The sequence below is a fragment of the Vulpes lagopus genome, chromosome 14 (assembly GCF_018345385.1).
Source record: "Vulpes lagopus strain Blue_001 chromosome 14, ASM1834538v1, whole genome shotgun sequence".
In the NCBI taxonomy this organism is placed as follows: Eukaryota; Metazoa; Chordata; class Mammalia; order Carnivora; family Canidae; genus Vulpes; species Vulpes lagopus.
This window is the reverse complement of record NC_054837.1, coordinates 29,939,942-29,967,908: the sequence shown is the minus strand read 5'-3', so window position 1 is coordinate 29,967,908 and position 27,967 is coordinate 29,939,942. Positions and strand designations below refer to the sequence as shown.

General features: G+C 43.7%; 2 protein-coding genes and 1 pseudogene across 2 annotated transcripts; 2 read left to right on the top strand and 1 right to left on the bottom strand.

Annotated features, from left to right (window-relative positions):
- The first annotated feature begins 5,827 nt into the window (after positions 1-5,827).
- Positions 5,828-13,333, top strand: HCAR1 (hydroxycarboxylic acid receptor 1). The gene is made up of 2 exons (XM_041729215.1): positions 5,828-5,965; positions 10,357-13,333. Exon 2 carries the CDS (start codon positions 10,767-10,769, stop codon positions 11,853-11,855), a length of 1,089 nt encoding a protein of 362 aa, XP_041585149.1. The 5' UTR covers positions 5,828-5,965; positions 10,357-10,766; the 3' UTR covers positions 11,856-13,333.
- Positions 5,848-27,674, top strand: HCAR2 (hydroxycarboxylic acid receptor 2). The gene is made up of 2 exons (XM_041729214.1): positions 5,848-5,965; positions 25,544-27,674. The coding sequence occupies exon 2, from the start codon at positions 25,703-25,705 to the stop codon at positions 26,792-26,794; it is 1,092 nt and encodes a 363-aa protein (XP_041585148.1). The 5' UTR covers positions 5,848-5,965; positions 25,544-25,702; the 3' UTR covers positions 26,795-27,674.
- LOC121475694 lies at positions 21,663-22,620 on the bottom strand (annotated as a pseudogene).
- Positions 27,675-27,967: the final 293 nt, after the last annotated feature.

Sequence of the window (27,967 nt, the reverse complement as noted above, 5' to 3'; positions counted from 1 at the left end):
GTATTACTGGGGCACCTGGGTGGCTCAGTCACTTGAGCACCTGACTTTCGATTTCAGCTCAGGTCATGAGATGTCAGGGTCATGAGATCGAGCCCCGTTCCAGGCTCTGTGCTGGGCGTGGAGCCTGCTTGAGATGGTCTCTCCCTCTCCTTCTGCCTCTCTCTCCGCCCACCCACTGCTTGCATGCACACACATTCTCTCTCAAATAAATAAATAAACAAAATAAACAATACAGAAGTGTCTATAGTAAAAAATGAAAGTTTCCCCCTCTCCAGAGTGCTGTTAACAGTTTGGTACAGAGGGTCCCTGGCTGACTCAACGGGTAGAGCATGTGACTCTTGATCTGGGAGTTGTGAGTTTGAGTCCCACATTGGGTGTAGAGATAACTTAAAAATAAAATCTTCAAAAAAAAAAAAAACAGTTTGGTACATATAATGATAATAATCGTAGGTATATTAGTTAAACCGTATATATCATCTATACTGTGTCATGCACTGTTCTAAGCACTTTACCTAGATTAATTCATTTTGCCTTGGTATTAGAATGATATGGGTAACATTGTTTCCATTTTACAGGTGAAGAAATTGAACCTTAGAGAAATGAAGTAGTTTGTAAGATCTCACAACCAAAAAGTGAGAAAATCAACTTTAAACCCAAACAGTCTAACTCTAGAGTATGTATTATTCCAGATTTTTAAAATGTATATGCATATTTTTGAGTTGTAATTCACATAAAATTAACCAGGTAAAGTGTACATTTCAGTGGTATTTAGTACATTGTTGGGCAAACATTGCCTCTATCTAGTTCCAAAACATTTTCATCACCCCCTGCAAAAATCCCTCTGTACCCATTAAGCAGTCATTCTCCATTTTACCCCATATTTAGCGCCTGATACACACTAACCTACTTTTTGTCTCTATGATTTATCTAATCTGGATGTTTCATATGAATGGAATCCTACAATACGTTACTTTTTCTGTCTGGCCTATCCACTTTGAATGTTTTCCAGGTACACATACTTTGTAGCGTGAATCAGTACTTCATCCCTTTTTATGGTGGAATGATATTCCTTTGTAGGCATATACCACAATTTGCTTATCTACCCATGTGTTGATTAACACTTGGGTTGTTTCCACCTGCATTAGTCATGGTTCTTCAGAGAAACAGAACAAATAAGATGTGTATATATTTGGAGAGAGATTTATTTTTAAGGAATTGGCTTATGTAATTATGAAGCCTGGCAAGCTCAAAATCTGTGGGATAGGGTGGCAGATTGGTTATCCAGGGAAGAGCTGATATTGCAGTCAAGTCTGAAGGACATCTGCTGGCAGAATGCCTTCTTGCTTCTAGGAAGGCTTTCAACTGCTTGGATGAGGCCCACCCACATTATAGAGAGCAGTCTGATTTAAATGTCACCAATTTAGGAGCACTTGGGTGCCTCAATTGGTTGAGCATCTGACTCTTGGTTTTGGTTCAGGTCAAGATCTCAGAGTTATGAGATAGAGAGATGGAGCGCCACAATGGGTTCTGCACTCAGTGGGAATTCTGCTTGAGATTCTCTCCTTCTCCTTCTCCCTCTCCCTCTGTCCCTCTCCTGCTCATGTGCAGAAGTGCTCTCTTTCTCTCTCTCTCACTAAATGGACAAATTAAATCTTTTTTAAAAATTTCACCAATTTAAATGTTAATCTCATCCGAAAGACATCCTCACAGGAGCATCTGAAATATTTGACCAAATATTTGGGTATAGCCAAGTTGACATATGAAGGAAACCATCATACCACATCTTGGATACTGTGATTAGTGTTGATATGAGCATTCATGAATAAGTATTTGAGTCCTGTTTTCAGTACTGTGGAGTATATACCTAAGAGTGGAATTGCTGGGTCCTATGGCAGACCTGTGTTTAACTTTTTTAGGAAGTCCTAAATTGCTTTTCACAGTAGCTGATTGATTTTACATTCCCTTCAGCAAGATATGAGGGGCCTATCTATTATTTTTTAACTTCCAAAACTGAGATTATGCTATACAAATTTAGGTGCATTTTTGGTGTTTTACACTTAATCTTTCTTGGACATCTTTCTGAGTCAGTACTTATAACTCAGTCTCATTCTCTATGGATAGCAGAGATGCTGAGAACAGCGCCTGGCCCAAGGGATTGTTATATAAATGAATTCTCCTTCTTCTTCTTCTTCTTCTTCTTCTTCTTCTTATTCTTATTCTTATTCTTTTTGAGATATCTTTCCATTTATTTGTGTTCTATTCAATTTATTTTTTTTAATTAATTTTTATTGGTGTTCAATTTTCTTCTTCTTTTTTAAGTAAGTACTTTATTGAGTGAAGTCACCATAATTTTATCTCATTCCCCACTAATAAAGATTTAAGTTGCTTTCAGTTTTTTTTTTTGACCTTTTTTTAGGGAAAATATATACAAGCAGGGAGAACAAGCAGTGAATGTCTATGTCCCCACAATCCAGCTACAACAATAAAAAACTCATAACGTCTCCTTTTTTATTTCTGCCCCCTTCTGTTGGACTCCTTGGAATCACATCCCAAACATCATATCATTTTATCTACACATATTTCAGGATATCTAAAAGATTAGTGGCTATTTGTTTAAACATAACCAAACTATTGACAATAATTAGCAATCATTCCTTAATTAGCCAACCAGTGTTCAGATTTCCCCAAATGTCTCATATTTTCAATGGTTGGAATTGAGCCAGATTACAAAAAATTTGGTTACTATATCTCTTAAATCTCTTTGAATATATAATTTCTCCCTCTGTCTTTAATTTCTCTTACTTTTTATTTTTTTTTTAAGATTTTATTTATTTAAGAAAGAGAGAGCAAGCACACAAGCTGGAGAAGAGGCAGACAGAGAGGGAGAAGTAGATTCCCCCCTGAGCAGGGAGCTCATTTCAGCACTTGATCCCAGGACCCTGGGAACATGACCTGAGCTGAAGGCAGACACTCAACCAACTGAGCCAGCCAGGCGCCCTTCTTACACTTTATATGTAGAAAAAAAAAAAAAAACCATTGTCTGCAATTTTTAAGACTCATTTTGAAATGGCAAGGAAGTTCCTGTTAGAGCTTGTGTCAGGTCAGTGAAGCCCTTCCCCACCCATCACACTGTGAAGCAATCCATGTCCCTCTGCTTAACTGTGTGGCCCCCCCACCCAGCTTTCTCCTGGGCTGCAGCCCCACAGAGCAAAACAAACAAAACATATGGTAAATCATCCAGTCCTTGAATTTGGTCAGTAAATTCCTCCTCCCTTCCAGAGAGGACATTTTGAAATAGTTGGGGAAAGAAAGAAATTCAAGGATGCAGACATCGACACTTGAAAGGTCAATGAGTAGCGGTGGGTTGGGTAGTGGGCTGTGGTTGTGGGTTGAATGGTCGCCACCCCCATAAAAGATATGTCTATACCTTTGCCCCTGAAAACTGTGAATATGGCTTTATTTGGAAAGAGAGTTTTGCAGACGTAATTAAGTTAATGACCCTGAGATGAGATAATTTTGGATTATCTGGCCCCTAAATGGCACATGTTCTTATAAGAGGCACGCAGAGAAGTCCATGTAACCCTGGAGGCAGAGATTGGGGTGATGCAGTCACAGACCAAGGAGTGCGGATAGCCACCAGAAGCTGGAAGAGGCAAAATACAAGCTCTGTTCTAGAGTCTTTGGTGGGAGCATAACCCTGCTGATAACTTCACTTCAGACTTCTAGTCTCCAGAACAGTGAAGAGAATACATTGCTGCTGCTTCAAGCCCCCCAGCTTATGATAATTTGTTAGAGCAGTTCCAGGGAGCTAATAGGGTCACATACTAAGGGCCCCAGCTAGGAAAGGCATTTAGGGGAAGCAGGGCCCCTGGATTTCCACCTGTGAAATAAAAAGAAATATGTATATTGTTTTCTGCCCATGGTTCCTGACACAAAGCTCCTAAATCCTTTGGAGTTTCCTATAGTGTTTTTTGTTCTAATGAGATGATTCTTGGGGAGCTCCTAGATGGAGGCCGGTCACCAGAAAGACCAAGCTATGATTAAAATTTTCATCCTCCAGAGAGGGGAAAGGGGCTGTAAGTGGAATTAATGGTTTATCCTGTCTAGGGGCATCTGGGTGGCTTAGTGGTTGAGCATCTGCCTTTGGCTTAGGTCCTGATCCTGGGGTCCTGGGATTGAGTACTGCGTCAGACTTCCAGGAAGGAGCCTGCTTCTCCCTCTGCTTATGTCTCTGCTTCTCTCTCTGTCTCTCATGAATAAATAAATAAAATCTTAAAAAAATAGTTTATCCAGTCTATATGATGAAGCCTCCATAAAAATCCCAACTGAATGGTTTTTGGGGGCTCCTGGGCTGGTGGATCTCTATAAACCCCAACTCCATGATGGCAGAAGCTTCTGTACCTGGGACCCTTCCAGACTTCACCCTGTGTACCTCTTCTCTGGTTGTTCATCTGTTTCCTTTATCACATCCTTTATTATATCATAAACTGATAAACACAAGTAAGTGTTTCCCTGAGTTCTACTAGCTGCTTTAGCATAAGATCGAATCCAGAGAGAGATCATGGGAACCTCAAGTTGTAATCAAATTAGACAGAAATCGTGGGTAACCAGGGAGAGGATGTCTTTCTAACACCCCACAACGTGGATGGTTCCTCCTTCCACTGAGGAGCCAGGTGGCCTCCACAGAATTGTCCACTTCCTGCCCTGTCTCTTATAAAGTATAACATCATCTTGAAAAACACCGGGGGAGGTGTCACACAGGGCCCAAGGGCCCCAAACTCACACCACATCAGTCTGATAGGTGTTTTCTGAAGTTTTTTCAATCTGCCTTTCCTGTTCAGAGGTGTTTCCTACAGCCAACAGAATAAGTAAACTGCAGAGGTCTACAATCATTTGTTTACTGGGTCATTCATTTACTTAAGACATGCATACTGAGTGTCCTCTTGGGGTCAGGCATTGGGCTGTGTTCTGGGCACACAAAGCTGAATCAGATCCAGTGCTTTTTTTTTTTTTATAGAAACAGAGGCAGAGCCAGAGGGAAATACCAGGTAAATCAATACAATACTGTGTGGTAGGGGGCACCTGGGGGGCTCAGTCGGTTGGGCACCTGACTTTCAATTTCTGCTCAGGTTGTGATCTTGGGTCCCTGCAATCAGGCCCCATGTTCGGGCCTCCTCTCTGCAGGCTGGGAGTCTGTTTAGATATTCTCTCTTTCCTTCTGCCCCGTCCCACACTCTAGTTTACTCTCTTTCAAATGAATAAATAAATCTTTAAATAATAATAATCATAAAAACATGTGGTAAGTGTATGGGTGCCAGAAATGGTACCAAGAAGAGAGCCTAACCCAGACTGGAGAGGGAGATTCACAAAAGGCTCAGCAGTTGTATGAAGTGTGCTAGCCACAAACCACATGTGGCTTTTAAACTTTTTTTAAGAAAGATTTTATTTATTTATTTGAGAGAGAGAGAGTGAGCGAGCACAAGTAGGGGGGAGAGACAGAGAGAGAGAGGGAGAAGCAGACTCCCCACTGAGCAGGGAGCCTGCCGTGGGACTTGATCCCAGGACCCGGAGATCATGATCTGAGCCAAAGGCAAACACTTAATCAACTGAGCCGCCCAGGCACCCTGGCTTTTAAACTTTAAATTAATTAAATAATATTGAAAATTCAGGTTCTACTAGCCCCATTTCAAGTGCTCAGTAGCCACATGTATATTACAGGGCACTTCCATCATGGTAGAAAGTTCTATTGGAAGATGCTGGTCTAGGCTGAGGCTGACAAAAGAGGAGTTATCCAGGACTGGGGGTGGGAGGAAGTATTTCCCCAGAAGTCCCTATAAGACAGCCTTTGGATACCAAACATAGTACAGCTGCTGTGGGAGGTGTCCAGGCCTTTCTGCGGGGCCTTGCCAGTCATCTTGAATTCCTGGCAAAGGACAACACGGGAGCTGCTGGAGCATTTAACCAGGTGAGTAGCATCATCAGATCTGAGTTTTGGAAAATGGATTGGAGGAGGAGTAAGACAGGGGCAGGGCAGGAGGAACAATCAGGAGACTACCACACTCCTCCAGAATCTTGGACCAGCTGAAGTGGTAGCAATGTGGCTGGAGAGAGATTTAGGGCATGTGGGTGACCAATTGGGGATCATGGTGCGTGAGGAAGAAGAGGGAACCAAGCTTAGGGCTTGTGCTAAGTGGATGGCGCTAACAGTTCCCTTTATCTGATGTGGAATCTGAAGAAGAGGATGAGAAACTTTTTTTTTCAGTGTTGGTACTTAAGGGAGTGGGCTTCAGTTGTCTGGAGGCCCTCATTCCTCAAAAATACCCGCTCTGCGGCTCACCGCAGAACACACTAGAGAGAACACATGGGCTTTGAGCCTGCAGGATTCCTGAGGGAAACAGCAGGCAGCTCTGTGGCTCCAGAGCAGGCAGGAGGGCTGGGTGGGATTGGGGTGCGGGAGGGCAACAAAAGACTGTTGCTTCTCTCTCTCTCTTTTTCAACTATTCCCCTGATCCTTCAGGATGCTGCTCACTCCAAAATGCCTCCCTGCTCCCTCAGAGTTCAAAGTCCCCTGTAGGATAGGTCCACTCAGAGCTATGTGGCCTATTCTCAGACTCCATGATTCCAAACTCAAATGCCTGGCTTTTCACTTCTTCTACACTCTTCATAGTGTTTGGAATGTCTGTTCCTTCCGTTTCTGCCCCTACAAATTTTAATAGCTCTCCGTCATTCCTCTCATTCACAAAACTCCCATGGACCAGTTGTATTTTTTTCAAACACATTTTAACATAAGTTTGTAGGGGCACCTGGGTGGCTCAGCAGTTGGGCGTCTGCTTTTGGCTCAGGGCGTGATCCTGGGGTCCTGGGATCGAGTCCTGCATCAGGCTTCCTTCATGGAGCCTGCTTCTCCCTCTACCTGTGTCTCTGCCGCCCTGTGTATGTCTCTCATGAATAAATAAATAAAATCTTTAAAATAAATAAATATAGTTGTAGCCACGAAGTCAAAATATATGTGTGTATTACACCATCCACAATAACCTCACACATCATTTGTGGTGTGTATGCTATACATATATATTTTTTTAAGATTTTATTTATTTATTCATGAGCTACAGAGAGAGAGAGAGAGAGAGGCAGAGACACAGGCAGAGGGAGAAGCAGGCTCCATGCAGGGAGCCCGATGTGGGACTCCATTCCGGGTCTCCAGGATCACACCCCGGGCTGCAGGTGGTGCTAAAGCACTGTGCCACCAGGGTCGCCCTGTATGCTATATTTTGAAGAATATTACCTCAATCTGCTTATTCAATGTGCTTCTTAAAATTGTTATTTATGTAGTTGTTTTATTTCCCACTAAACACTTAGCTCCAGACAATTAATAATATCTTCCTCATTTGGAGGAATCTGAAGCATCAGGCAACAACCTTAGAGGTTCATCCAATCTGCATTCTTAATTTTTTTTTTTATTATTTATTTATGATAGTCATACAGAGAGAGAGAGAGAGAGAGGCAGAGACACAGGCAGAGGGAGAAGCAGGCTCCATGCACCAGAAGCCCGACGTGGGATTCGATCCCGGGTCTCCAGGATCGCGCCCTGGGCCAAAGGCAGGCGCCAAACCGCTGCGCCACCCAGGGATCCCCCCAATCTGCATTCTTAAGTCAAAAAAGCCTCAATTTGCATCAGGCACTGTGATTAGTAACTAGGAGTAAAAATAAGATCAATAATAAAATTTGGTTTACATTTTTTAAGACTATTTCTTTCTTTTTTTTTTTTTTAAAGATTTTATTTATTTATTCACGATAGACATAGAGAGGCAGAGACACAGGCAGAGGGAGAAGCAGGCTCCATGCCAGGAGCCTGATGTGGGACTTGATCCCGGGACCCCAGGATCACGCCCTGGGCCAAAGGCAGGCGCCAAACCGCTGAGCCACCCAGGGATCCCCAAGACTATTTCTTTATTTTATTATTATTTTTTAAGATTTTATTTGTTTATTTGACAGAGGGAGAGAGGAAGAGAGAGCACCAGCAGGGGGAAGGGCAGAAGAAGGAGAAGCAGACTTCCCGTAGAGCAGGGAGCCCGAAGTGTAGCTCAGGACCTCAAGAGCATGACCTGACCCAAAGGCAGATGCTTAATCAGCTGAGCTACAGCACCCCAGACTATTTCTTTCTTTCTTTTTTTTTTTTAGAGAGAGGTTTTATATTCACAGCAAAACTGAGGGAAAGATACAGAGAGTTCCCATATCCCCTAGTCCCACACATGCACAGCTTCTCCTATTCTCAATAGCAGACTTTCAGGGAAATGGAAACCTATTCTTTTTTCCTTAATCCTCTGCCTTCTGTAGAATTCTGCAAAGAGAAAGAGAAGGTGCTTTCGCAAGAGTGTGGAAAAAGGCAGGTGTTAGTCATTTGAGAAAAGGGAAGCACTTTGCTTTTACAAGAATCCTAACAGTGTCTGCTCGCATAGAATGAGGAATACTAAAAAAAAAAAAAAAAAGAATGAGGAATACTTTCCATTTGTTGAAAAATCCAGCCTGATGGTATTCAGGTATTTACCAAGAACATGGACTCTGTCTCCAAGGACCTCTTGGATTAGCAGGGGAGCTAAACAGACATGTTCAATGGGTGTATTATTTATTAGAAGTTATGAGACTAACAAGGTGTGAGGAGAAAAAGTAGCAGGATGGCATTGGAAAGGTACACAAGGCCCATCCGTGAAGAGCCTTGTATACCAATCTGACAAATGTGACTTTAGCCTAGAGCAGATGTGGCAAACTTAAAATCCCACAGAAACCAGGCACGTAAATGAGTGAAGCTGACTAGGTAATAGGGAGTGGTGGGACTGGGGCAAAATGGAGAAAGCCCCTGACACAGGGAGCAGCTACTCTCAGCTCCAGCTGATGGTTGCTGTGTGGCCCACAGCAGCCAGATCTTCCAGTTTTCCAAGAAAGTCTGGAAATCCAGGTTTTTATAGGAGAGTTCTAAGGGGGTTTTTTGGTTTTGTTTTTTAAGTTTTTATTTATTTATTGGACAGAGAGAAAGAGAGCACAAGTGGGCAGAGCAGCAGGCAGAGGGAGAGGGAGAAGCAGGCTTTCTGCTGAGCAGGGAGCTCAATGCGGGGCTGGATTCCAAGACCTGGGGATCATGACCTGAGCCGAAGGCAGACACTTAACCGACCGGAGCCTCTCAGGCGCCCCAGGACAGTCCTAAGTTCTTAAAACATGTGGCCCGAAACCAACTGGCTTTAGAACCAGATATGGCTCACAGGCCATACACCAATCACCTTGGCAGCTTGAAGGGAGCAGATGAAGGTTTTTTTTTTATAAAAGGATATGATCCCATCTGTGCTTTAGAAAAAAATCACATGGTGGTGTGGGAAAGGAATTACAGGGAATAGATTAGAGGAAAGGAAACCAGTCAGGAAACTCTCAATAGTTTCTACAGGTGGGAGGTGGCAGCAGTCACAGTGGGGTGGGGGGAGATGTCGTGGCTGATCTGGAGTCCAGGATTCAGTGGAAGGAACTTTGCTTTAATCAGCAACTGGAAGAAGGAGTATATGCATTCTCTCAATGTATTTCCCGCCCCTGCACCCCTTTCCTAAGCTAGGAGCTGAAAGGAATAGGGCAGATAGATCATCTCTAAAGCCAAAGGATAGGACATTTTAGTAAAATCTCTGGGCTTGGGTGCAGTCTCTTTTTACCCATGATTATTTTAGAGATAGACTCCTTGACCAACTGCCCAACCCTCACTCGCCCCACCAATGCGCTCAGCACATAGTTAAAATTAAAAGCATATCTATCATTTGGTATTTGGCTCTTTTGAACGACCAGTGGGAGACTCAGAGCCAAATCCTCTTTTGCAAACAGCAGAGAGAGGAACCGGCTCCCCAAGAGGCTGTTGCGTGGAGACAGACTCATGAGAGGTGACTTCAGCTCCATTGCATGGTCTTGCTAGTTGTGTAACGGATCACTTGGGTTCAGGGGAGGATGCAAAGGGCAGGGGTGTGAATGCAGGGAAGAAGACGCACTCCACAGAGTTTTTCTAACACCCAACAAGTGCTACTTTTAGCTTTGTTAGCTAAAAATAAGCTCGAATAAAGCTTTTCTAGCTTTTTTTCCCCCCTCCACAGCCCCTTCTGAATTTTAAGTGCTGTATTTTTTAGTGTGGGCAGCGGAAATGGGTCTGAGGAGCTGTGGAGCAGAGCCTCCCCCTCTGGCACCGCCTGGGAGAGCCCCATGGGATAGGGAGAGGACGGGGCAGTCAGGCAAAGGTTAGGGGCAGAGGCCCAGAACGGCTCCAGGAAATGTTTGTATTTCTCCACCGGGAGGGAGGACAAACAAGCTTTTTTCGTGCCTTCTGGGCAGCTTTGCATGCTCTCCAGCGCAGGAGTCTGAAGAGCAAGAGTGAGGCTGGAAAGAAAAACCGTTCTGGGGCTGGACCCAGCAACTGCTCCATGAATCTCACCGGACCTGCCTGCAGCCCAGAAATGACCGCCTGCGTTTCTCCATGCTTCACCTGGTGGGGAGACAGGTAGCCTGGGACAGCCTGCCAAGGAAGGACCTCCCTGAGTCTCTCATCCCCTGGCTGAAGTCTCTGTCTTCCCAGCGGTGGCTGTGTCCACCCACACGTGCAGTCGGTACCTGCATCCCAGGCTGAAGAAGTCAAGAAACCAGCAGCTGGGTGAGTGGTAGCCTTCAGATAAGCGTCTGTGTCTCTGTGGGGACTCCCAGGGCCCCCCCACCCCCGCACACGGGACACCTGTCCACTGTCCACCATGGACAACGGGTCGTGCTGCCTCATCGAGGGGGACCCCATCTCTCAGGTGATGCCACCGCTGCTGATCCTGGCCTTCGTGCTGGGCGCACTGGGCAATGGCATGGCCCTCTGTGGTTTCTGCTTTTACATGAAGACCTGGAAGCCGAGCACTATTTACCTTTTTAACCTGGCCGTGGCCGACTTCCTTCTCATGATCTGCCTGCCCTTCCGGACAGACTACTACTGGAGACACAGGCAATGGGCCTTTGAGGACATTCTGTGTCGGGTGGCGCTCTTCATGCTGGCCATGAACAGGGCTGGGAGCATCATCTTCCTCACTGTGGTGGCCGTGGACAGGTACTTCAAAGTGGTCCACCCCCACCACGTGCTGAACACCATCTCCAACCGGACTGCGGCTGGCATCGTCTGTGCCCTTTGGATCATGGTCATCCTGGGCACTCTCTACCTTTTGATGGAGAACCATCTGTGCGTGCATGAGAAGACCATATCTTGTGAGAGCTTCATCATGGAGTCAGCCAATGGCTGGCACGACATCATGTTCCAGCTGGAGTTCTTCCTCCCTCTCGGCATCATCCTGTTCTGCTCCTTCAAGATTATTTGGAGTCTGAAGCAGAGGCGGCAGCTGGCCAGGCAGACTCGGATGAAGAAGGCTACCCGGTTCATCATGGTTGTGGCGGTTGTGTTCATCACGTGCTACCTGCCCAGCGTGTCGGCCAGACTCTATTTCCTCTGGACGGTGCCCTCGAGTGCCTGCGACCCCTCTGTCCACGTAGCCCTCCACATCACCCTCAGCTTCACCTACATGAACAGCATGCTGGATCCTCTGGTGTATTATTTTTCGAGTCCTGTATTCCCCAAATTCTACACCAAGCTCAAGATCCGCGGTTTGCGACCAAAGAGTCCAGGGCACTCCAAGACCCAGAGGCCGGAAGAGATGCCAATCCCAAAGCTCTGTCGCAAGAGTTGTGTCCGTGTGGCAAACAGCTTCCAGAGCCAATCCAACGAGCAGCAGGATCTTCAAATGTGTGGAATGGCACTGAAACAGGCAGACAGGCAAAACCCAAGGAGGACAGACAAACGGACTTAGAAATAGTTCATGCCAAGGGGGTGGGAAGGCTTTGAAAATGCCACCCTTCCTCAGCTGTATCCTCCTCACTCTATCTGGAAGTGGAATCCAGGTCACTATGGCTTTTTGGAAGGTTCCAGTTGAGAAGTGAGTGGGTTACCTTTCTAGGACCCAGTTACAAGGACAGGACAGTATGTGCACAGAACGGAGCATGGGTATTGGGTGGGGCTATGGGAAGAGCTCAGTTCCTGGGCAGTTTCCAGTGGCTGAGTAAATAGGTATCAATACGTACACCGGACATATCCTTTTTCTGGGAGCATCAGTGAACTTAATGACTTAGCAGTATTTCCTATCCTCTGACCTTAAGTTGTTACGTGTTTTGGAAAGTAGATTCCGGAGTAAGTCAACAGCTTGATATTAGGCTGAGTGAGGCTCTTTCGAGGGAGTTGTCTTGATCCTGACGAATTTCATCTTCACAAGGCCCCTCTGTATGGCTCTGATTTCTCAGTAGCCCAAGAAGAAGGGCAGCAAAACCATCTGCTCTGATCTTCTCTGACCTCTGCATTTTTCTGCAAGCCTTTGCATTTCAAAGAAGGTGCTGAGGGATATGTTTCCAGGGAGAGCTGAGCGCTTGAAAAAAAATCCCATTGGCCTTTGCAAAGGGCTGAGCCCAGGGTGATTGCTTCTGACTGCTTGTTATATGACTACGAGTTGAGATTACTTATTCATTCATTTTCCAAGTATCCACTGAATTCATATACATGCTGGGCACTGTGCTAGTCTCCCTTTTACCTGGAGGGTTGTTAGTCAAGCCCTGTGTGACAGCAAAGTATCTGGGGGGGCGGGGGGAGGAGGCAAACAGAAAGGTTAATACTCTCTCTCTTACTAACCTCTCAGGGAATATAGTTTCTAGACCTGTTCATTGCAAACATCAGTATGTTCCTCTCGTTTCAGATTTCTGTACAAACACTAAAGGGTGGGAAGGGTGATGTCCCTTATGCACATGAATTTCCCACACGTGTACTTGGAGCCCTCAAAACTGAATGATTCTATGGAATGACAGGCTGCCCCGGCCCTGGATTAGGGGGAAGGAGTCCAAGCCATCTTTAGCTCTGTTCTCAAGCCACAGAGTGGTGAAAGTCATTCTTGGCTCTTTTGTTTACACATTCTCAAATTTCCAGGGTACTCTCTGCCCCAGATGACCTTACCAGATTTTAGTTCTTTGGCCTTGAAACACTCCTATCAGCTGTCTTTATTATTTCCTTTTGCAGAGGCACTCCATACCCAGCAATGAAAAGTATGGGCTCTGGAAAGTCAGATGAACCTAAATTTGAATCCCAGCTCAACCACTTACTAGGTGTATAATCTGAGGGCAGGTTTTTTTAAAATAAATTTATTTTTTATTGGTGTTCAATTTGCCAACATATAGAATAACACCCAGTGCTCATCTTGTCAAGTGCCCACCTCAGTGTCTGTCACCCAGTCACCCCCACCCCCGCCCACCTCCCCTTCCACTACCCCTAGTTCGTTTCCCAGAGTTAGGCATCTCTCATGTCCTGTCTCCCTTTCTGATATTTCCCACTCATATTTTCTCCTTTCCTCTTTATTCCCTTTCACTATTTTTTATATTCCCCAAATGAATGAGACCATATAATGTTTGTCCTTCTCCGATTGACTTATTTCACTCAGCATAATACCCTCCAGTTCCATCCACATCGAAGCAAATGGTGGGTATTTGTCGTTTCTGATGGCTGAGGAATATTCCATTGTATACATAGACCATAGCTTCCTTATCCATTCATCTTTCGATGGACACCAAGGCTCCTTCCACAGTTTGGCTATTGTGGACATTGCTGCTAGAAACATCGCGGTGCAGGTGTCCCGGCGTTTCACTGCATCTGTATCTTTGGGGTAAATCCCCAGCAGTGCAACTGCTGGGTCATAGGGCAGATCAAGTTTTAACTCTTTGAGGAACCTCCACACAGTTTTCCAGAGTGGCTGCACCAGTTCACATTCCCACCTGAGGGCAGATTTTATTTAAACCTTCAGCTTCCATTTTTTTCATATGTCAAACAGAAGTAACAATAACGTAGATGTCAAGAGGTTGGTGGGCAGATTCCATGAACGTAAGCTCCCGAAGCACAGGGGTGCTTTTTTTAAAATTTTTTAAATTTAAATTCAATTTGCCATTATAAATTTAAATTCACTCCCCATCCCATCAAGTGCCCTCCTTAGTGCCTGTCACCCAGTCACCCCATCCCCCCACTCACCTCCCCTTCTGCAACCCTTTGTTTCCCAGAGTTAGGAGTCTCTCATGGTTTGTCTTCAAGCATAGGGATTCTGTTCACTGTTATGCCTCCAGTGCCTAGAAGAGTGCCCGCACATAGGTGCTCAATACACAAGTGCAGATGGAGCATTAAGTTCTGTGTCTGGCAGTAAGTACTCAATATTACGACTTCTGACATTAATGCAGTTTGCACACAAAGATGATGAGGCATAGGAGCCATTTCCCTCGGAGTTTGCCACCCCAAGTAGCTGCTGTACTGTCACTACCTGAATTTCCTCACTCCCCAGCTGCCTGGGGAGGAGTGAAAGCATGATTCTTATCTGCCTCAGAGAACCATATATCCTCCAAAAAGAAATCTGTGGAAGCCCCACACTTCTGCTTTTGATTCTATCCCTGCTCATAATTCATTCCTGGGCTGCTCCTTTGTTGCTTCGTTTTAATAAAAATGGTTTCCAAAAGAAAGTCTGCATTCTGTGTGTGTGACTCCTAAGACCATACGCTTCGAAGAAAGTAGTGTAAAAATCCAGAATCTCAGGTAGGCAGAGATTCTCACTAAGAACCAGCAAGAACAAACAAAAAAGAAGGAAAATGAAAAACCCAAGTACAGTTCAGATTCCAATTTTTCAATTCACAATGTGATGAAAAAGAGATCTTACCAAGTGTTCTTCAGAAATTGTAAGGAAGAGGAATTTAGCTTTGTTTGAGTAAACACAGGCCCCTTTTGAGCTCACTCATGAAGCTGGGGCCCTAAATTTTATACATTTATTTACACACACACACACACACACACACACACACACACACACGGTTTGAGATGGAATAGGACAGATAGATAACTATATTCACTGTCCAGTGATGATATAGTAGGAGTGGGAAGAGGTTAATACTTTATCCTTGTAAAGATTCGTTCATTCATTCACTCATTCATTCCATCTTTCTTCCTTTTTTTTTTTTTTAAAGATTTTATTTATTTATTCATGAGAGACACAGAGAGAGAGGGGCAGAGACACAGGCAGAGGGAGAAACAGGCTCCATGCAGGGAGCCCAACATGGGGTCTCCAGGATCACGCCCTGGGCTGAAGGTGGTGCTAAACCGCTGAGCCACCTGGGCTGCCCTCATTCCATTTATTAGGCACCAACTCTGTACCAGGCACAGTAGAAACATAAATAGAAAACAAAGCCCCTGACCCTGTGGGTTCTATTGTAGAAACCAAGGAAAAAAATCAAACTACCATTCAGGGTAACTGTGTGAAAGTGGTAAGAATAAGGTTCTGCAGGACAGCCCAAGGACTTCATCTTGACCTGGGGGGGAGGGGGGCTGAGGAGGGCTTCTCAGAGGAAGTGACTCCTGAACTTAGCCCTGAAGGTGACAAAGGAGGCAACCAGATGACTCAATGGGGAAAAGTGTCCCAGTGAGAGAGGATGTGGTAAGAAAGCAGGTTACCTGGGAGCTGCAGGACAGTCAATGGGACAGGAATGAAAAGTCCTGGGGGTCTGAGGCAATCTGGTAAGAGGTGATGCCATGAGATCCACTGGGGAGAGAAGGTCTATTTCACAACATTTATTTATTTATTTTTTCTTTTTTTAGAGAGGGAGTTGAGGAGGGCCAGAGGGAGAGGAAGGGGGACAGAAACTCAAGCAGACACCCCAGTGAATGTGGAGCCCCATGGGGTTCGATCTCATGACCCTGAGATCACAATCTGAGCTGAAACCAGAGTTGGATGCTCAACCAACTGAACCATGTGCACCTCACAACTCTGCTTGATGGAAGATTCATGACCAGCCTTTCAGATTCTTTGATTTTGGAAAGGAATTAAATTTAATTATCAAAGGCATATATGTTTTTCTTCAAAATCAAAAGAACATATGAATACATAAAGAAGTAAGAGTCTTCCTTGCATTCCCTTTAATCTCATTTCCTAGAGGTGATGACTAATATTGGGGGTATATACACGCTTGCACACAAATGATGAATCTTGCTGAAGCAGGATACACAGGCAGGTAGTTTTGCAAGGTACTTTTATCATGAATAAAGTACCTTTTTTTAAAAGATTTTATTTATTTATTTATGAGAGACACACAGAGAGAGAGAGAGAGAGAGAGAGAGCCAGAGACATAGGCAGAGGGAAAAGCAGATTCCCTGCAGGAAGCCCAGTGTGGGACTCAATCCCAGGACCCCAGGATCACAACTTGAGCCAAAGGCAGATGCTCAGCCACCGAGCCACCCAGACCCCCCAAGAGAGAGAATCCTAGGCAGGCTCTCCACTGAGTGTGGAGCCTGATTTGGGCCTCCATCCACAACCTGAGATCACAACCTGAGCCAAAACTAAGAGTTGGACGCTCAACTGACTGAGTCACCCAGGTGCCCCAACCATGGCCTTTTAATGGATATTTAAATGATTTCCAATTTCCCCCTATTGCCATCGTGCTGTGGTGAATATTTTGAATGATGTATCTTTGGGCACATGGGCTAGAGTTTTCAGAAGATTCTGAGATGTGGAAGTGCTGGATCAGAGGACAGGTGGCTGGAGAGCATAGCCCCTGGACCCCGACTATCTGGACCCAAATCCTATCTCTTTTACTTACTAGCTTGTGGCTTTAGCAAGTTACTTAACCTCTCAATACTTTACTTTCCTTGTCTATAAAATGGGGACAAGAACAATACCTGCCATAGGGTTGTTTTGAGTACTAAATGAATTTAGATATATAAAGCACCTAGAGGGGTGCCTGTGATTCAGCCAGTGAAGCGTCTGCCTTCGGCTCCGATCACAATCCCACGGTCCTGGGATGGATCCCCACATCAGACTTTCTGTTCAACAGGGAACTTGCTTCTCCCTCTCCCTCTGCCTGTGGTTCTGCCTCCTTGTGCTGTCAAAGAAATAAATAAAAATCTTTTAAAACATAAAAATAAAGCACCTGGAATAGTGCCAAACATAGAATAGACACTGAAAAAAAAAAAAAAACAAAACCTAAAGCCCTACTCTTTTAAAGCAATGAAACCTAATCACCAGTTTTGTTGTTGTGTGTTTGGAGAGGAATATTTGCCTAAGACAAAGTTATGCAAACCTAAGAGTGAGCTCCTAGGTTTTCTTCTAAGAGTTTTGTCTTATATTTAGGTCTATAATCCATTTTGAGTTAACTTTTGTGTCCAGGGCAAAGAAGGGATCTGACTTCATTCTCTTGCATATGGCTATTCAGTTGTCCCAGCAACACTAGACTGTTCTTCCCCCCACTGATTTATCTTAGAACCCTTGTTGAAAATCAACTGAGTAAAAGTTTATTTCTGAACTTTTCATCATACCCTATAGCTCTGCATGTCTATTCTTATGCCAAGAAGCACACTGTATTGATGACTGTAAAGTGTTTGAATTGGGAAGTGGGAGTTCAACTTTCTTCTTCTTTTTCAAGATTATTTGATTATTCTGATTTGCCCTTAGATTTTTTACATGAAATTTCACACTGTATTTCAAAACCCTGAAATATTCTTCTCCTTTATTTTCATATTTCTCTGTCAGCCAGGGAAGCCAACCTCTTCTCTATTTCTTTACTACTTCTCAATTTCTCCTTCATCTTTCTGAGAAGTCCAGAGGTCTCTTATCTCCCAAGTGTCCCAATTCAGTGTTACTTACCATCTACGGGGGCAAATCTCCCACAATGCTTCTAATGAACAATGCTTCCTGTCTTTCCATCTTCATGTGACCCCTCTTAGAATATGGACTGACTCTATGATTCGTTTTAACCCACAGAATACGACGAAGGTGAGGTTTCTGAGCCCAGGCAGCAAGAAGTTCTGCTTGCATGTTTTTTGAAAGCCTTGAGAAGCCTTGTAAATTCAATCTGCCCTGTGGAAAGAACACACAAAGAGGCCATACAGGCAGATACAAGACTATATGGAGAGAGAGAGAAAGGCCAGGTGTCCCAGTGTCCTACTTGAGCCTAACTGCCCCTGGACAAGAACTGGCCAGCTGAGCCCAGTCAACTCATAGGATCAGGAAAGATAATACAAAGGTGTTTGTTTCAAGCCACTGATTTTTGTGGTGGTTTGTTACATAGCAATAGATAACTAAAACAGAAATTCCAGGTAAATCCAAAGACAAACAGTGAATCACTTGACCTAAGCCTTAGTTTTCTAATCTGTAAAGTGGAAATGATGGTGAGGATAATCAGAGCATATCACTCACCAAGTTTTTTGTGTGGATTAAATGAGATCATGGAGCTAAATCTACAAATCTCTTAGCACGATACCTAACACAAAGCAGACAGAGATAAATGATAGCATTTTTTTAAAAATTTTATTCTTAAGTAATCTCTACACCCAAAGAACATGGGGCTTGAATTCCAGAGATCATCCACTGACTCAGCCAGCCAGGCACACCTTACAATTATCATTTTTAATTTAAAAAAAAAAAAAAAGGTTCAGTTCAGTTCAGTGGCACACATCCAACCTGTGATAACTAGGCATAAAGATTCAAGTTAAAAAAAAAAAAAAAGATTCAAGTTAATTGTGAAAATCATAAATTTTAAGTGGAATTTCCATAAAACCCGGTGGAATCACTGCCTCCGCTGTTGAAATGATTCATTAAAAGTTTCTGTACAACTCATGTGCTAGTAAGAAAAAACATAAATACATAAAAGAGGGACACAAACAGGACAAATCATGCCCACGGCACAGTGGAAAGACCGGAAATTCCACAGCAGGCACCAGAATCCAGGGAGACCGGAATGTATATTCAGTCTGAGTGGTTGTCAACTTTCGGTTAGAATCATAGAATGAGCTGGTAGATTATCTAATCCCTCAATTTGCACATGAAGAAGCCAAGAGGGTTCACGGTGGTTGATGACAGCTCCAGATTAAGCATCCAGTTTTTCTCTTTTTTTTCAAACTTAGCAATATTTGTTGTTCATTCCTAATTTTACCCATGACTTGGTTTTATTTATTTGTTTGTTTATTTAAGTAGGCGCCATGCCCAACATGGGGCTTGAACTCATGACCCTAAGATCCAAGAGTCAGATGCTCTACCAACTAAGCCAACCAGGTGTCCCAATGACTGTTGTTTGAAACATACACACACACACACACACACACACACACACACACACATTATAGAACTGTAAAACTTAAGAGAAAGAGTACCTTGCACATTCCAGCTCCTGGAAATAAATAATTATTGTTAATAATCAGTTTTTCTGACTCAGTTAATAAAGGACATTAGTTCTAAATATCACCTACTAATCTACATTAGTCCAAGAAGGATGCAGGATATTCACAGGCAGCAAGGTCAGGAAACAAATACCAACCATTTCACTAGAATCTTAATACACCCACATAAGAGGACCTCAATCCAGTGCAGCCTTATGAATAAGGCAGTAATATAGTAAGAGTCTGTGTAGTTTCGTGGTTAGGAACACAGTCTTTGAAGCCACTGCCAAATTCAAACCCAAAGCTCTGCTCTTATTGGCTGGGGTAGCATGAATATTACCAACCTCTCTGAGCTTCACTTCCTTCATTTTGAAATCAGAATCAGTAATGGCCCTACTTTGTGGACTATAGTCAAGGTCAAACACAATCACGTAGTTAAAGCATTTATTTGTGCATGGGGTCTGGCATATTGGAAGCTCTCTGTAATGTAGGTGGCAACAGCACCTTAGCTTTTTTTTTTTTTTAATTAATTGAGGAATAACTGACCTGAAACCAATACAGTATTATATTGGTGCACATAAAGATGCACTATGTGTGTATATTGTGAAATGATCATCATAATGAGTCGGGTTAACTCTGTCATTGTACATAGCTACATAATTTTTTTTTCTTGGGCTGAGGACTTTTAAGATTTCCTCTCTTCATAATTTTCAAACATGCAATACAGAATTATTAGCTATCATCACCATGCTGTACATTACATCCCCAGGACTTATTTATTTTATAACTGGAGCCTTGTATCTTTGGACTTTCTTCACCAATTTTGCCCACTCTCCACCCCCTACCTCTGGCAACCACACATCTGTTCTCTGTATTTATGAGGGTTTTTTTTTTAAATTTATGATTCCATATATGAGAGATCATATGGTATTATTTACTCTTTTCCATCTGACTTATTTCATTTAGCATAATACCCTCACAGTCCATCTATGTTGTCATAAATGGCAAGATTGTATTCTTTTTTAAGGTTCAATGATTTCATCATTTTTTATGGTTCAATAATATTCCACACACACACACACACACACACACACACTTTTTTAAATCCATTCATCTGCCTATGAACAGGTAGGTTTCTTTCCCATATTTTGGCTATTGTGAGTAATGCTGCAATGAACATGGACATGCACATATCTTTTCAAGTTAGTGTTTTCGTTTTCTTTGGATAAACAGAAGTGGAATTGCTGGGTGGTATGGTATTTCTTTTTTTAACTTTTTGAGAAACCTCCATACTGTTTTCCATAGTGGCTGCACCAATTTCCATTCCCACCAACAGTGCAAGAGGGTTGCCTTTTCTCCACAGCCTCGCCAACACTTGTTATTTCTTGTCTTCTTGATAATAGCCATTCTAACAGGTGTGAGGTGATTTCTCATTGTGCTTTGGATTTACATTTCCCCGATGATAAGCAATGTTGAGCATTTTTCATGAACCTATTTGTCATTCATTGTGACTTTTTTGGAAAATATTCAGATTCTCTATCCATTTTTAATTAAATTGTTTGTTTTGCTATTAAGTTATATGAATTCTTTATATATTTTGGCTATTAACCCCTTATCAGATATATAATTTGCAAATATTTTCTCCCATTCATTATCTTGCCTTTCATTTTGTTAATGGTTTCCTTTGCTGCACAGAAGCTTTTTTTTTTTTAAGATTTTATTTACTCATAAGAGACTATCTAGAGAGAGAGAGAGAGAGGCAGAGACACAGGCAAAGGGAGGAGCAGGGTCCATGCAGGGAGCCCGACGTGGGACTCAATCCCCAGTATCCAGGATCACACCCTGGGCTGAAGGCGGCGCTGAGCCATCCGGTCTGCCCTGCGCAGAAGCGTTTTCGTTTGATATTATCCCTCTTGTTCATGTATGCTTTTTTTGTCTTTGCTTCTGGTGTCAAATCCAAAAAAATCATCACCAAGACCAAGGTCAAAGAGTTTAATGCCAATGTATTCTACTAGGAGTTTTATGGTTTCAGGTCACACGTTCAAGTCTTTTTTTTTTTTTTTTAAAGACATTTATTCAGCATCATGATCAGACTATTACATTTAGCAATCAACAGCATGGGTGCAAAAAAAAAAAAATCTACATTAAAACCCTTTGTTGGAATGCTTTACACTTTCCACAGAACAGAAACTAAAATAAGCTGTTATACAATTAGTCACAAATACAGTCCTCGAGTTTTTTTGCCCATACACATGAGTATTGTCTAAAACACGTCTTCTTTGTAGCAGCTAGGCCCTGCCACCACTGTGCTTGGCTGAGTTCACAAATCTGTTGTAACCCGTAGCTTCCCTGTCACTTCTCTGGCTCTCCTCTCCTGCTAAGCTTTGTTTCCTGGCAGTAATTAAAACCTTCTGCCACTGCCATAGCTGCTGCTGCTGGAACCACCATAGCCACCTTGGTTTTGTGGTTTGGCAAAGCATTGGCCTCCACCACCATAGAGGCCAGAGCTTCTGCCTCCAAAATTTCCTCCTTTCATGGGTCCAAAATTTGAGGATTGATTGTTGTAATTGCCAAAATCGTTATAGCTTCTGCCACCTCCAAAGTTGCTTCCATCATTACCAAATCCGTTATAGCCATCCCCACTGCCACCGTATCCACCACCACCTCGACTGCCACCGAAGCCACCTTGACCACTGAAGTTCCCTCCATGACCAAAGTTGTCATTCCCACCAAAACCACCTCCATGACCACCACCAAAGTTTCCAGAACCACTTCGGCCTCTTTGGCTGGACGAAGCACTAGCCATCTCTTGCTTCGATAGGGCTCTCTTTACTTCACAGTTGTGGCCATTCACAGGATGGTATTTTTGAATGACAATCTTGTCTACAGAGTCGTGGTCCTCAAAGGTCACAAAAGCAAAACCTCTCTTTTTGCCACTGCCTCGGTCAGTCATGACCTCAATCACTTCCACTTTCCCATACTGTTCAAAATAATCTCTTAGATGATGTTCTTCAGTGTCTTCTTTAATGCCACCGACAAAAATCTTTTTCACAGTTAAGTGGGCACTGGGTCTTTGAGAATCTTCTCGGGAGACAGCCCTCTGGTTCCACGACTCTTCCGTCCACCTTGTGCGGCCCAGTGTTCCTGGCCGCGTCCACCTCCTCCTCGGTGGTGTATGTGACCAACCCAAGGCCTCTGGAGCGCTTGGTGTTGGGGTCTCTCATTACCACACAGTCCGGAAGCGCCCCCCATTGCTCAAAATGGCTCCTCAGACTCTCATCGGTTGTTTGGAAGCCCAAACCTCCAATGAAGAGCTTCTGCAGCTGCTCAGGCTCTTTGGGAGACTCTGACTCAGACATGACGGCGGTGGGAGGGGAGACTTTAACGATGCTTACTCTGTGGCGTCCAGGGGCAGAAAGCCATTCAAGTCTTTAACCCATTTTAGGTTAATTTTTTTAGAGATTTATTTATCTATTTGAGAGAGAGAGCACACGCACATGCCCACGCCCACAAGTGGGAGGAGAGGCAGAGGGAGAGAATCTTCCAGCAGACTCCCCGCTGAGCTGGGAGCCTGACGTAGGGCTCCATCTCACAACCTATAAGATCATGCATGACATAAGCAGAAAGTTTTCATGTATAGTGTAAGAAAGTGGTCCAGTTCACTCTTTTGCATGTGGTTGTCCAGTTTTCCCAACACCATCTATTGAAGAGGTTATGCTTTCCCCGGTATATATTCTTGGATTTTTTGTCATAAATTAATTGACTGTATTTGCATGGGTTTATTTCTGGGCTCTCTGTTATAGTCCATTGATCTATGTGTCTGTTTTTATGCCAACACCATATTGTTTTGGTTAGTATAACTTTCTTATATAGTTTGAAATCAGGAGTATGATGACTCCAGCTTTGTTCTTCTTTTCCAAGATTGCTTTGGCTATTCGGGATCTTTTGTCGTTCTGTACACACAATTATTTTTTTCTATTGAATCATTTGTTCTATTTCCACCAAAAATGCTATTGGAATTTTTGTTTGTTCTACTTCTACCAAAAATGTTATCAGAATTTTGACAGAGATTGCATTGAATCTGTAGATTTCTTTGGGTAGTACATTTTAACAATATTTGTTCTTCTGATCCATCAGCATGGAATATATCTCTCCATTTCTTTGTGTCTTCTTCAATGTCTTTCATCAATGTATTATATTTCAGTGTACAAGTGTTTCACCTCCTTGGTTAAATTTATTCCTAGGTATTTTATTCTTTTTGAGTGCAATTATAAATAGGATTATTTTCTTTTATTTTTATTTTTATTTATTTTTTTAGGATTATTTTCTTAACTTCTCTTTCTCTTTATTTGTTATTAGTGTAGCCAACATCATCTTCATCATTTTCTTGATCATTGAGTCCTCTGGTTCCTATGGGAATCTAATATTCAATCATCTCGACTCCCATTTACTGTGAAGCATCTACCAATCCCTGTTATTGAAGCTGGGCATGCCTCTGAAGAAATAAATTTTCTTTTTCTTTTTTTTAAAAAAGTAAGTTCTATGCCCCATGTGGGGCTTGATCTCATGACCCTGAGATAAAGAGTTGCATGTGCTGTGTCGACTGAGACAGCCAGGTGCTCCAGATTTCCTATTTTTAAAAAAGATTTTATTTATTATTTAAGAGATAGAGAACGAGTGAGCATGAGTGAGCGGAAGGGCAAAGGGAGAGGAAGAAACAGGCTCCCCACCAAGCAGGGACCCCCCCCTTAAGTGAGGCTTGATCCCAGGACCCCTGGATCATGACCTGAGCCAAAGCAGATGCTTACGTGGCTGAGTCAGGCAGGTGCCCCACATTTCTGATTTTTAACTCAAAGTAGAAGGACCTCTTATGCAGCACGGATCATAGCCAAAATATTAAAGGGTAGAAATGTCCTCTAGGGTTACACCCAATTATACTAAGAAGCGAAGAAATTATGTGTGAAATGGTGATCTGCTGTGAGGGGGAGTTCAAAGTCCTCAAGGGTCCCATCCCTCTAAGTTTAATTTTACAAAAGTGGAGGCTTTTAAAATATCATGCACTTGGGGATCCCTGGGTGGCGCAGCGGTTTGGCGCCTGCCTTTGGCCCAGGGCGCGATCCTGGAGACCCGGGATCGAATCCCACATCAGGCTCCCGGCGCATGGAGCCTGCTTCTCCCTCTGCCTGTGTCTCTGCCTCTCTCTCTTTCTCTCTGTATGACTGTCATAAATAAATAAAATTTAAAAAAAAAAAAAAAATTTATAAAATATCATGCACTTAGTGCGATGAGGCTATGTGTGTATAAGGGGGAACAGGAGGATACAGGAACTCTGTACTTCCTGCTCAATTTTGCTGTGAATCTAAAACTCTAAAAAAATAACACTTATTGATTTTTAAGAATTATGTACTTCAGGGGCACCTGAGTGGTGCAGTCAGTTGAGCGGCTGACTCTCGGTTTCAGCTCAGGTTGTGATCTCAGGGTGCGCTCAGCACAAAGTCTGCTTGAGATTCTCTCCTTCTCCCTATGCCCTTCCCACTCCTGCTCTCTCTCTGCCAAATAAATAAATAAATCTTTAAAAAGGTAAAAATAAAATTCGCATACCTCAAAATAAATTGCTAATGAGCACAGAAACCTATCAAGATCCAACGCAAACAAACAAAAAAACCCAGTTTATTGTAACATACCACTGGCAATCCAAGCCAAGTTCAAGTTTTCAAACATCTTATGAAATTGTATACTGTTCTCAAATATCCTTCCCCTTCCCCCCAGCTAGAGCTTAATCGCCAATTTCTGGTGGGGAAAAGCAATCTGTGTTTGTACAGAGAAGACAGCAGGGAAGCATCAAACACAACACGTCCGTCCTCATAAAATAGACAGTTACTGCCTTGGTGTCTCCAAAGAAATCACATACATGCTACTGTTTCTTAAGTCATATATATGCTAATACTTCATAGCCACTCTTAACGTTTCTAGAAAACCATGCTGTTTAGCACAGGAAATTATTATTGCCATTGTCATCTTGTTCATTGTGTGAGCCAACTACACAACCATGGATTGATTCTCTGATGCTGAGCGTCTGGTATGCCGGCGCACCGACTTCCGAAGGGAAACCCTTCACCTTGCAGTAATTCACAAGTGACAGTCGACTTGCCTAAACTTATCCTTTACATTTAGGAAATTTTGTGGGTTCCTGTCTTCCCTGGGGGATTTTTATTACTTGTTTATGCAAACAGAAGATTGCATAAGAGTCTTGCTGGCTTTTTTTTTTTTTTTTTTTTTAAGGGATTTCGTAGTTTCCTGGTAAGCACTCAGTCACCAGTTTCAACACCCTGACATGACATAAAGGCGGGAGCTGAACCTCCGGTTCGCCACTCACACGCACACCTCTTTCCTTGAGCACTCGCTAGGTGAGGCGCTCCCCAGGACCGGCTTGTTCCACTCATGAATCTGCACCAGCAGCAGAATCATTTTCTGGAAATAGACAAGAAGAACTGCTGTGTGTTCCGGGATGACTTCATCGCCAATGTGCTGCCACCCGTATTGGGGCTGGAGTTTGTGTTCGGGCTTCTGGGCAATGGCCTTGCCCTGTGGATTTTCTGCTTCCATCTCAAGTCCTGGAAATCCAGCCGGATCTTCTTGTTCAACTTGGCTGTGGCTGACTTTCTCCTGATCATCTGCCTGCCATTCTTGACGGACAACTATGTGAGGAAGTGGGACTGGAGGTTTGGGGACATCCCTTGCCGGCTAATGCTCTTCATGCTGGCCATGAACCGCCAGGGCAGCATCATCTTTCTCACGGTGGTGGCTGTGGACAGGTACTTCCGGGTGGTCCATCCTCACCATGCTCTGAACAAGATCTCGAATAGGACAGCGGCCCTCATTTCCTGCCTCTTGTGGGGTGTCACCATTGGCCTGACGGGTCACCTCCTATACAAAAAAATGCTGATCAGGAATAGAGATGCAAATTTGTGCAGCAGCTTTAGCATCTGCCATACCTTCAGGTGGCATGATGCTATGTTCCTTCTGGAATTCATCCTGCCTTTGGGCATCATCCTATTCTGCTCGGCCAGAATCATCTGGAGCCTGCGCCAACGACAAATGGACAGACATGCCAAGATCAAGAGAGCCATCAACTTCATCATGGTGGTGGCCATCGTCTTCATCATCTGTTTCCTGCCCAGTGTGGCCGTGCGCATACGCATTTTCTGGCTCTTGCACACTACAGGTACGAAGAACTGTGACATCTATCGCTCGGTTGACCTGGCATTTTTCATCACCCTTAGCTTCACCTACATGAACAGCATGCTGGACCCTTTGGTATACTACTTCTCCAGCCCCTCTTTCCCCAACTTCTTCTCCACCCTGATCAACCGCTGCCTGAGGAAAAAGACACCACAAGAGTTGGATAACAACCAGAGCACAAGCATGGAGCTCACAGGTGATCTGAATACTACCAGGAGTGTGCCGGACAATTTAGTGGTCAACTCTGGTGAGCCATGGAACCCATCTTACCTGACCCCAGCTTCTCGCTAAATAACCAAGCCAAGAAGAGAGCTTGTCACCAAGAACCAAGGTCTCTGGATACACAGTTTGCCTGGGTGCACAGGATACCATCATTAAACTTGGCCTGTGGCTTCCTGGAACTTCCAGATTCAGAGAATCAGATTTGGAGAAGGGTAGTGGCAGAGTGGGCTGCCTGGTTGTGGAGCGTCACCAGAGGACCCTTGGGGGAACAGAGAGGAAAGCTTCTGAAACTTCTGCTCAATTTCTGACACTCATGGAACTGAAGATGGCATAACTGTCCATACTTTTGCTGAGTAGAGTTGGAGCCACGGAGACGCCCATCAGTGCCTGTGATTCACTGGCCTCTTTCCCTCACCTGCCTGAAACAGGGGTGGTTCTTGGCTCCTGGGGTGATACCTAGCCTGTTGGTGGGCTCCAGATGGAATAAGAAAAGCTAAGTGGCTGGAGGAGAGTTATTGCCCCGGGAGGGAGGCCAGGCGTCATTAAACAAACCAGTAGTTCTCCCACATTCCATGGGACCAATTAATCTTCCAGCCACACTTCAGTAGAAAAGCACTAGGCAGACAGACTCACAAGCTAGGGTTAATATCTGAGTTTCCAGTAGTCATAAGAGAGGGATTAGCCAGGGCAGGACTGAGCAAAACAGTCCTACTAAGAGAAAGGAAAGGTGTTTGTGCTGTGGCTAATCCATTCCTCTCCTGTTGACAATAATCGAAGGCTGAGCAGTTAGAGGCCTCAGAGAAGATAACTCCTTCCCATCTCTTGTTTTTGTCATTAAAAGGGAAATGCTGCCCAGTGGTAAAGAGAGAGAAGGTTCCTTCACATTTGTTCGCTTGTTTCTGTCCTTATAAGAAATCTACCACTTCAATAAATTTTGATATGAGACACACAGTCTGGTGTTGCATGTGTCTGGGTGATGGTTCACAGAAAGAGACTTCTTACTTAAGCAGAGACCTTTATGGGCTGTTAACTGTGTCCTGATATATAAATACCAAACACTGGGACGCCTGGGTGGTTCAGCGGTTGAGCATCTGCCTTCATCCTAAGGTGTGATCCCAGAAGTCCCAGGAGCAAGTCCCATCCGGCTCCCTGCATGGAGCCTGTTTCTCTCTCTGCCTATGTCTCTGCCTCTCTCTATGTGTCTCTCATGAATAAATAAATAAAATTTGTTTAAAAAAAATA

What these genes read in the sequence shown, in the direction of transcription:
- HCAR1 (XM_041729215.1), top strand. Translation starts at nt 10,767, where the DNA reads ATGGACAACGGGTCGTGCTGCCTCATCGAGGGGGACCCCATCTCTCAG.
- HCAR2 (XM_041729214.1), top strand. Translation starts at nt 25,703, where the DNA reads ATGAATCTGCACCAGCAGCAGAATCATTTTCTGGAAATAGACAAGAAG.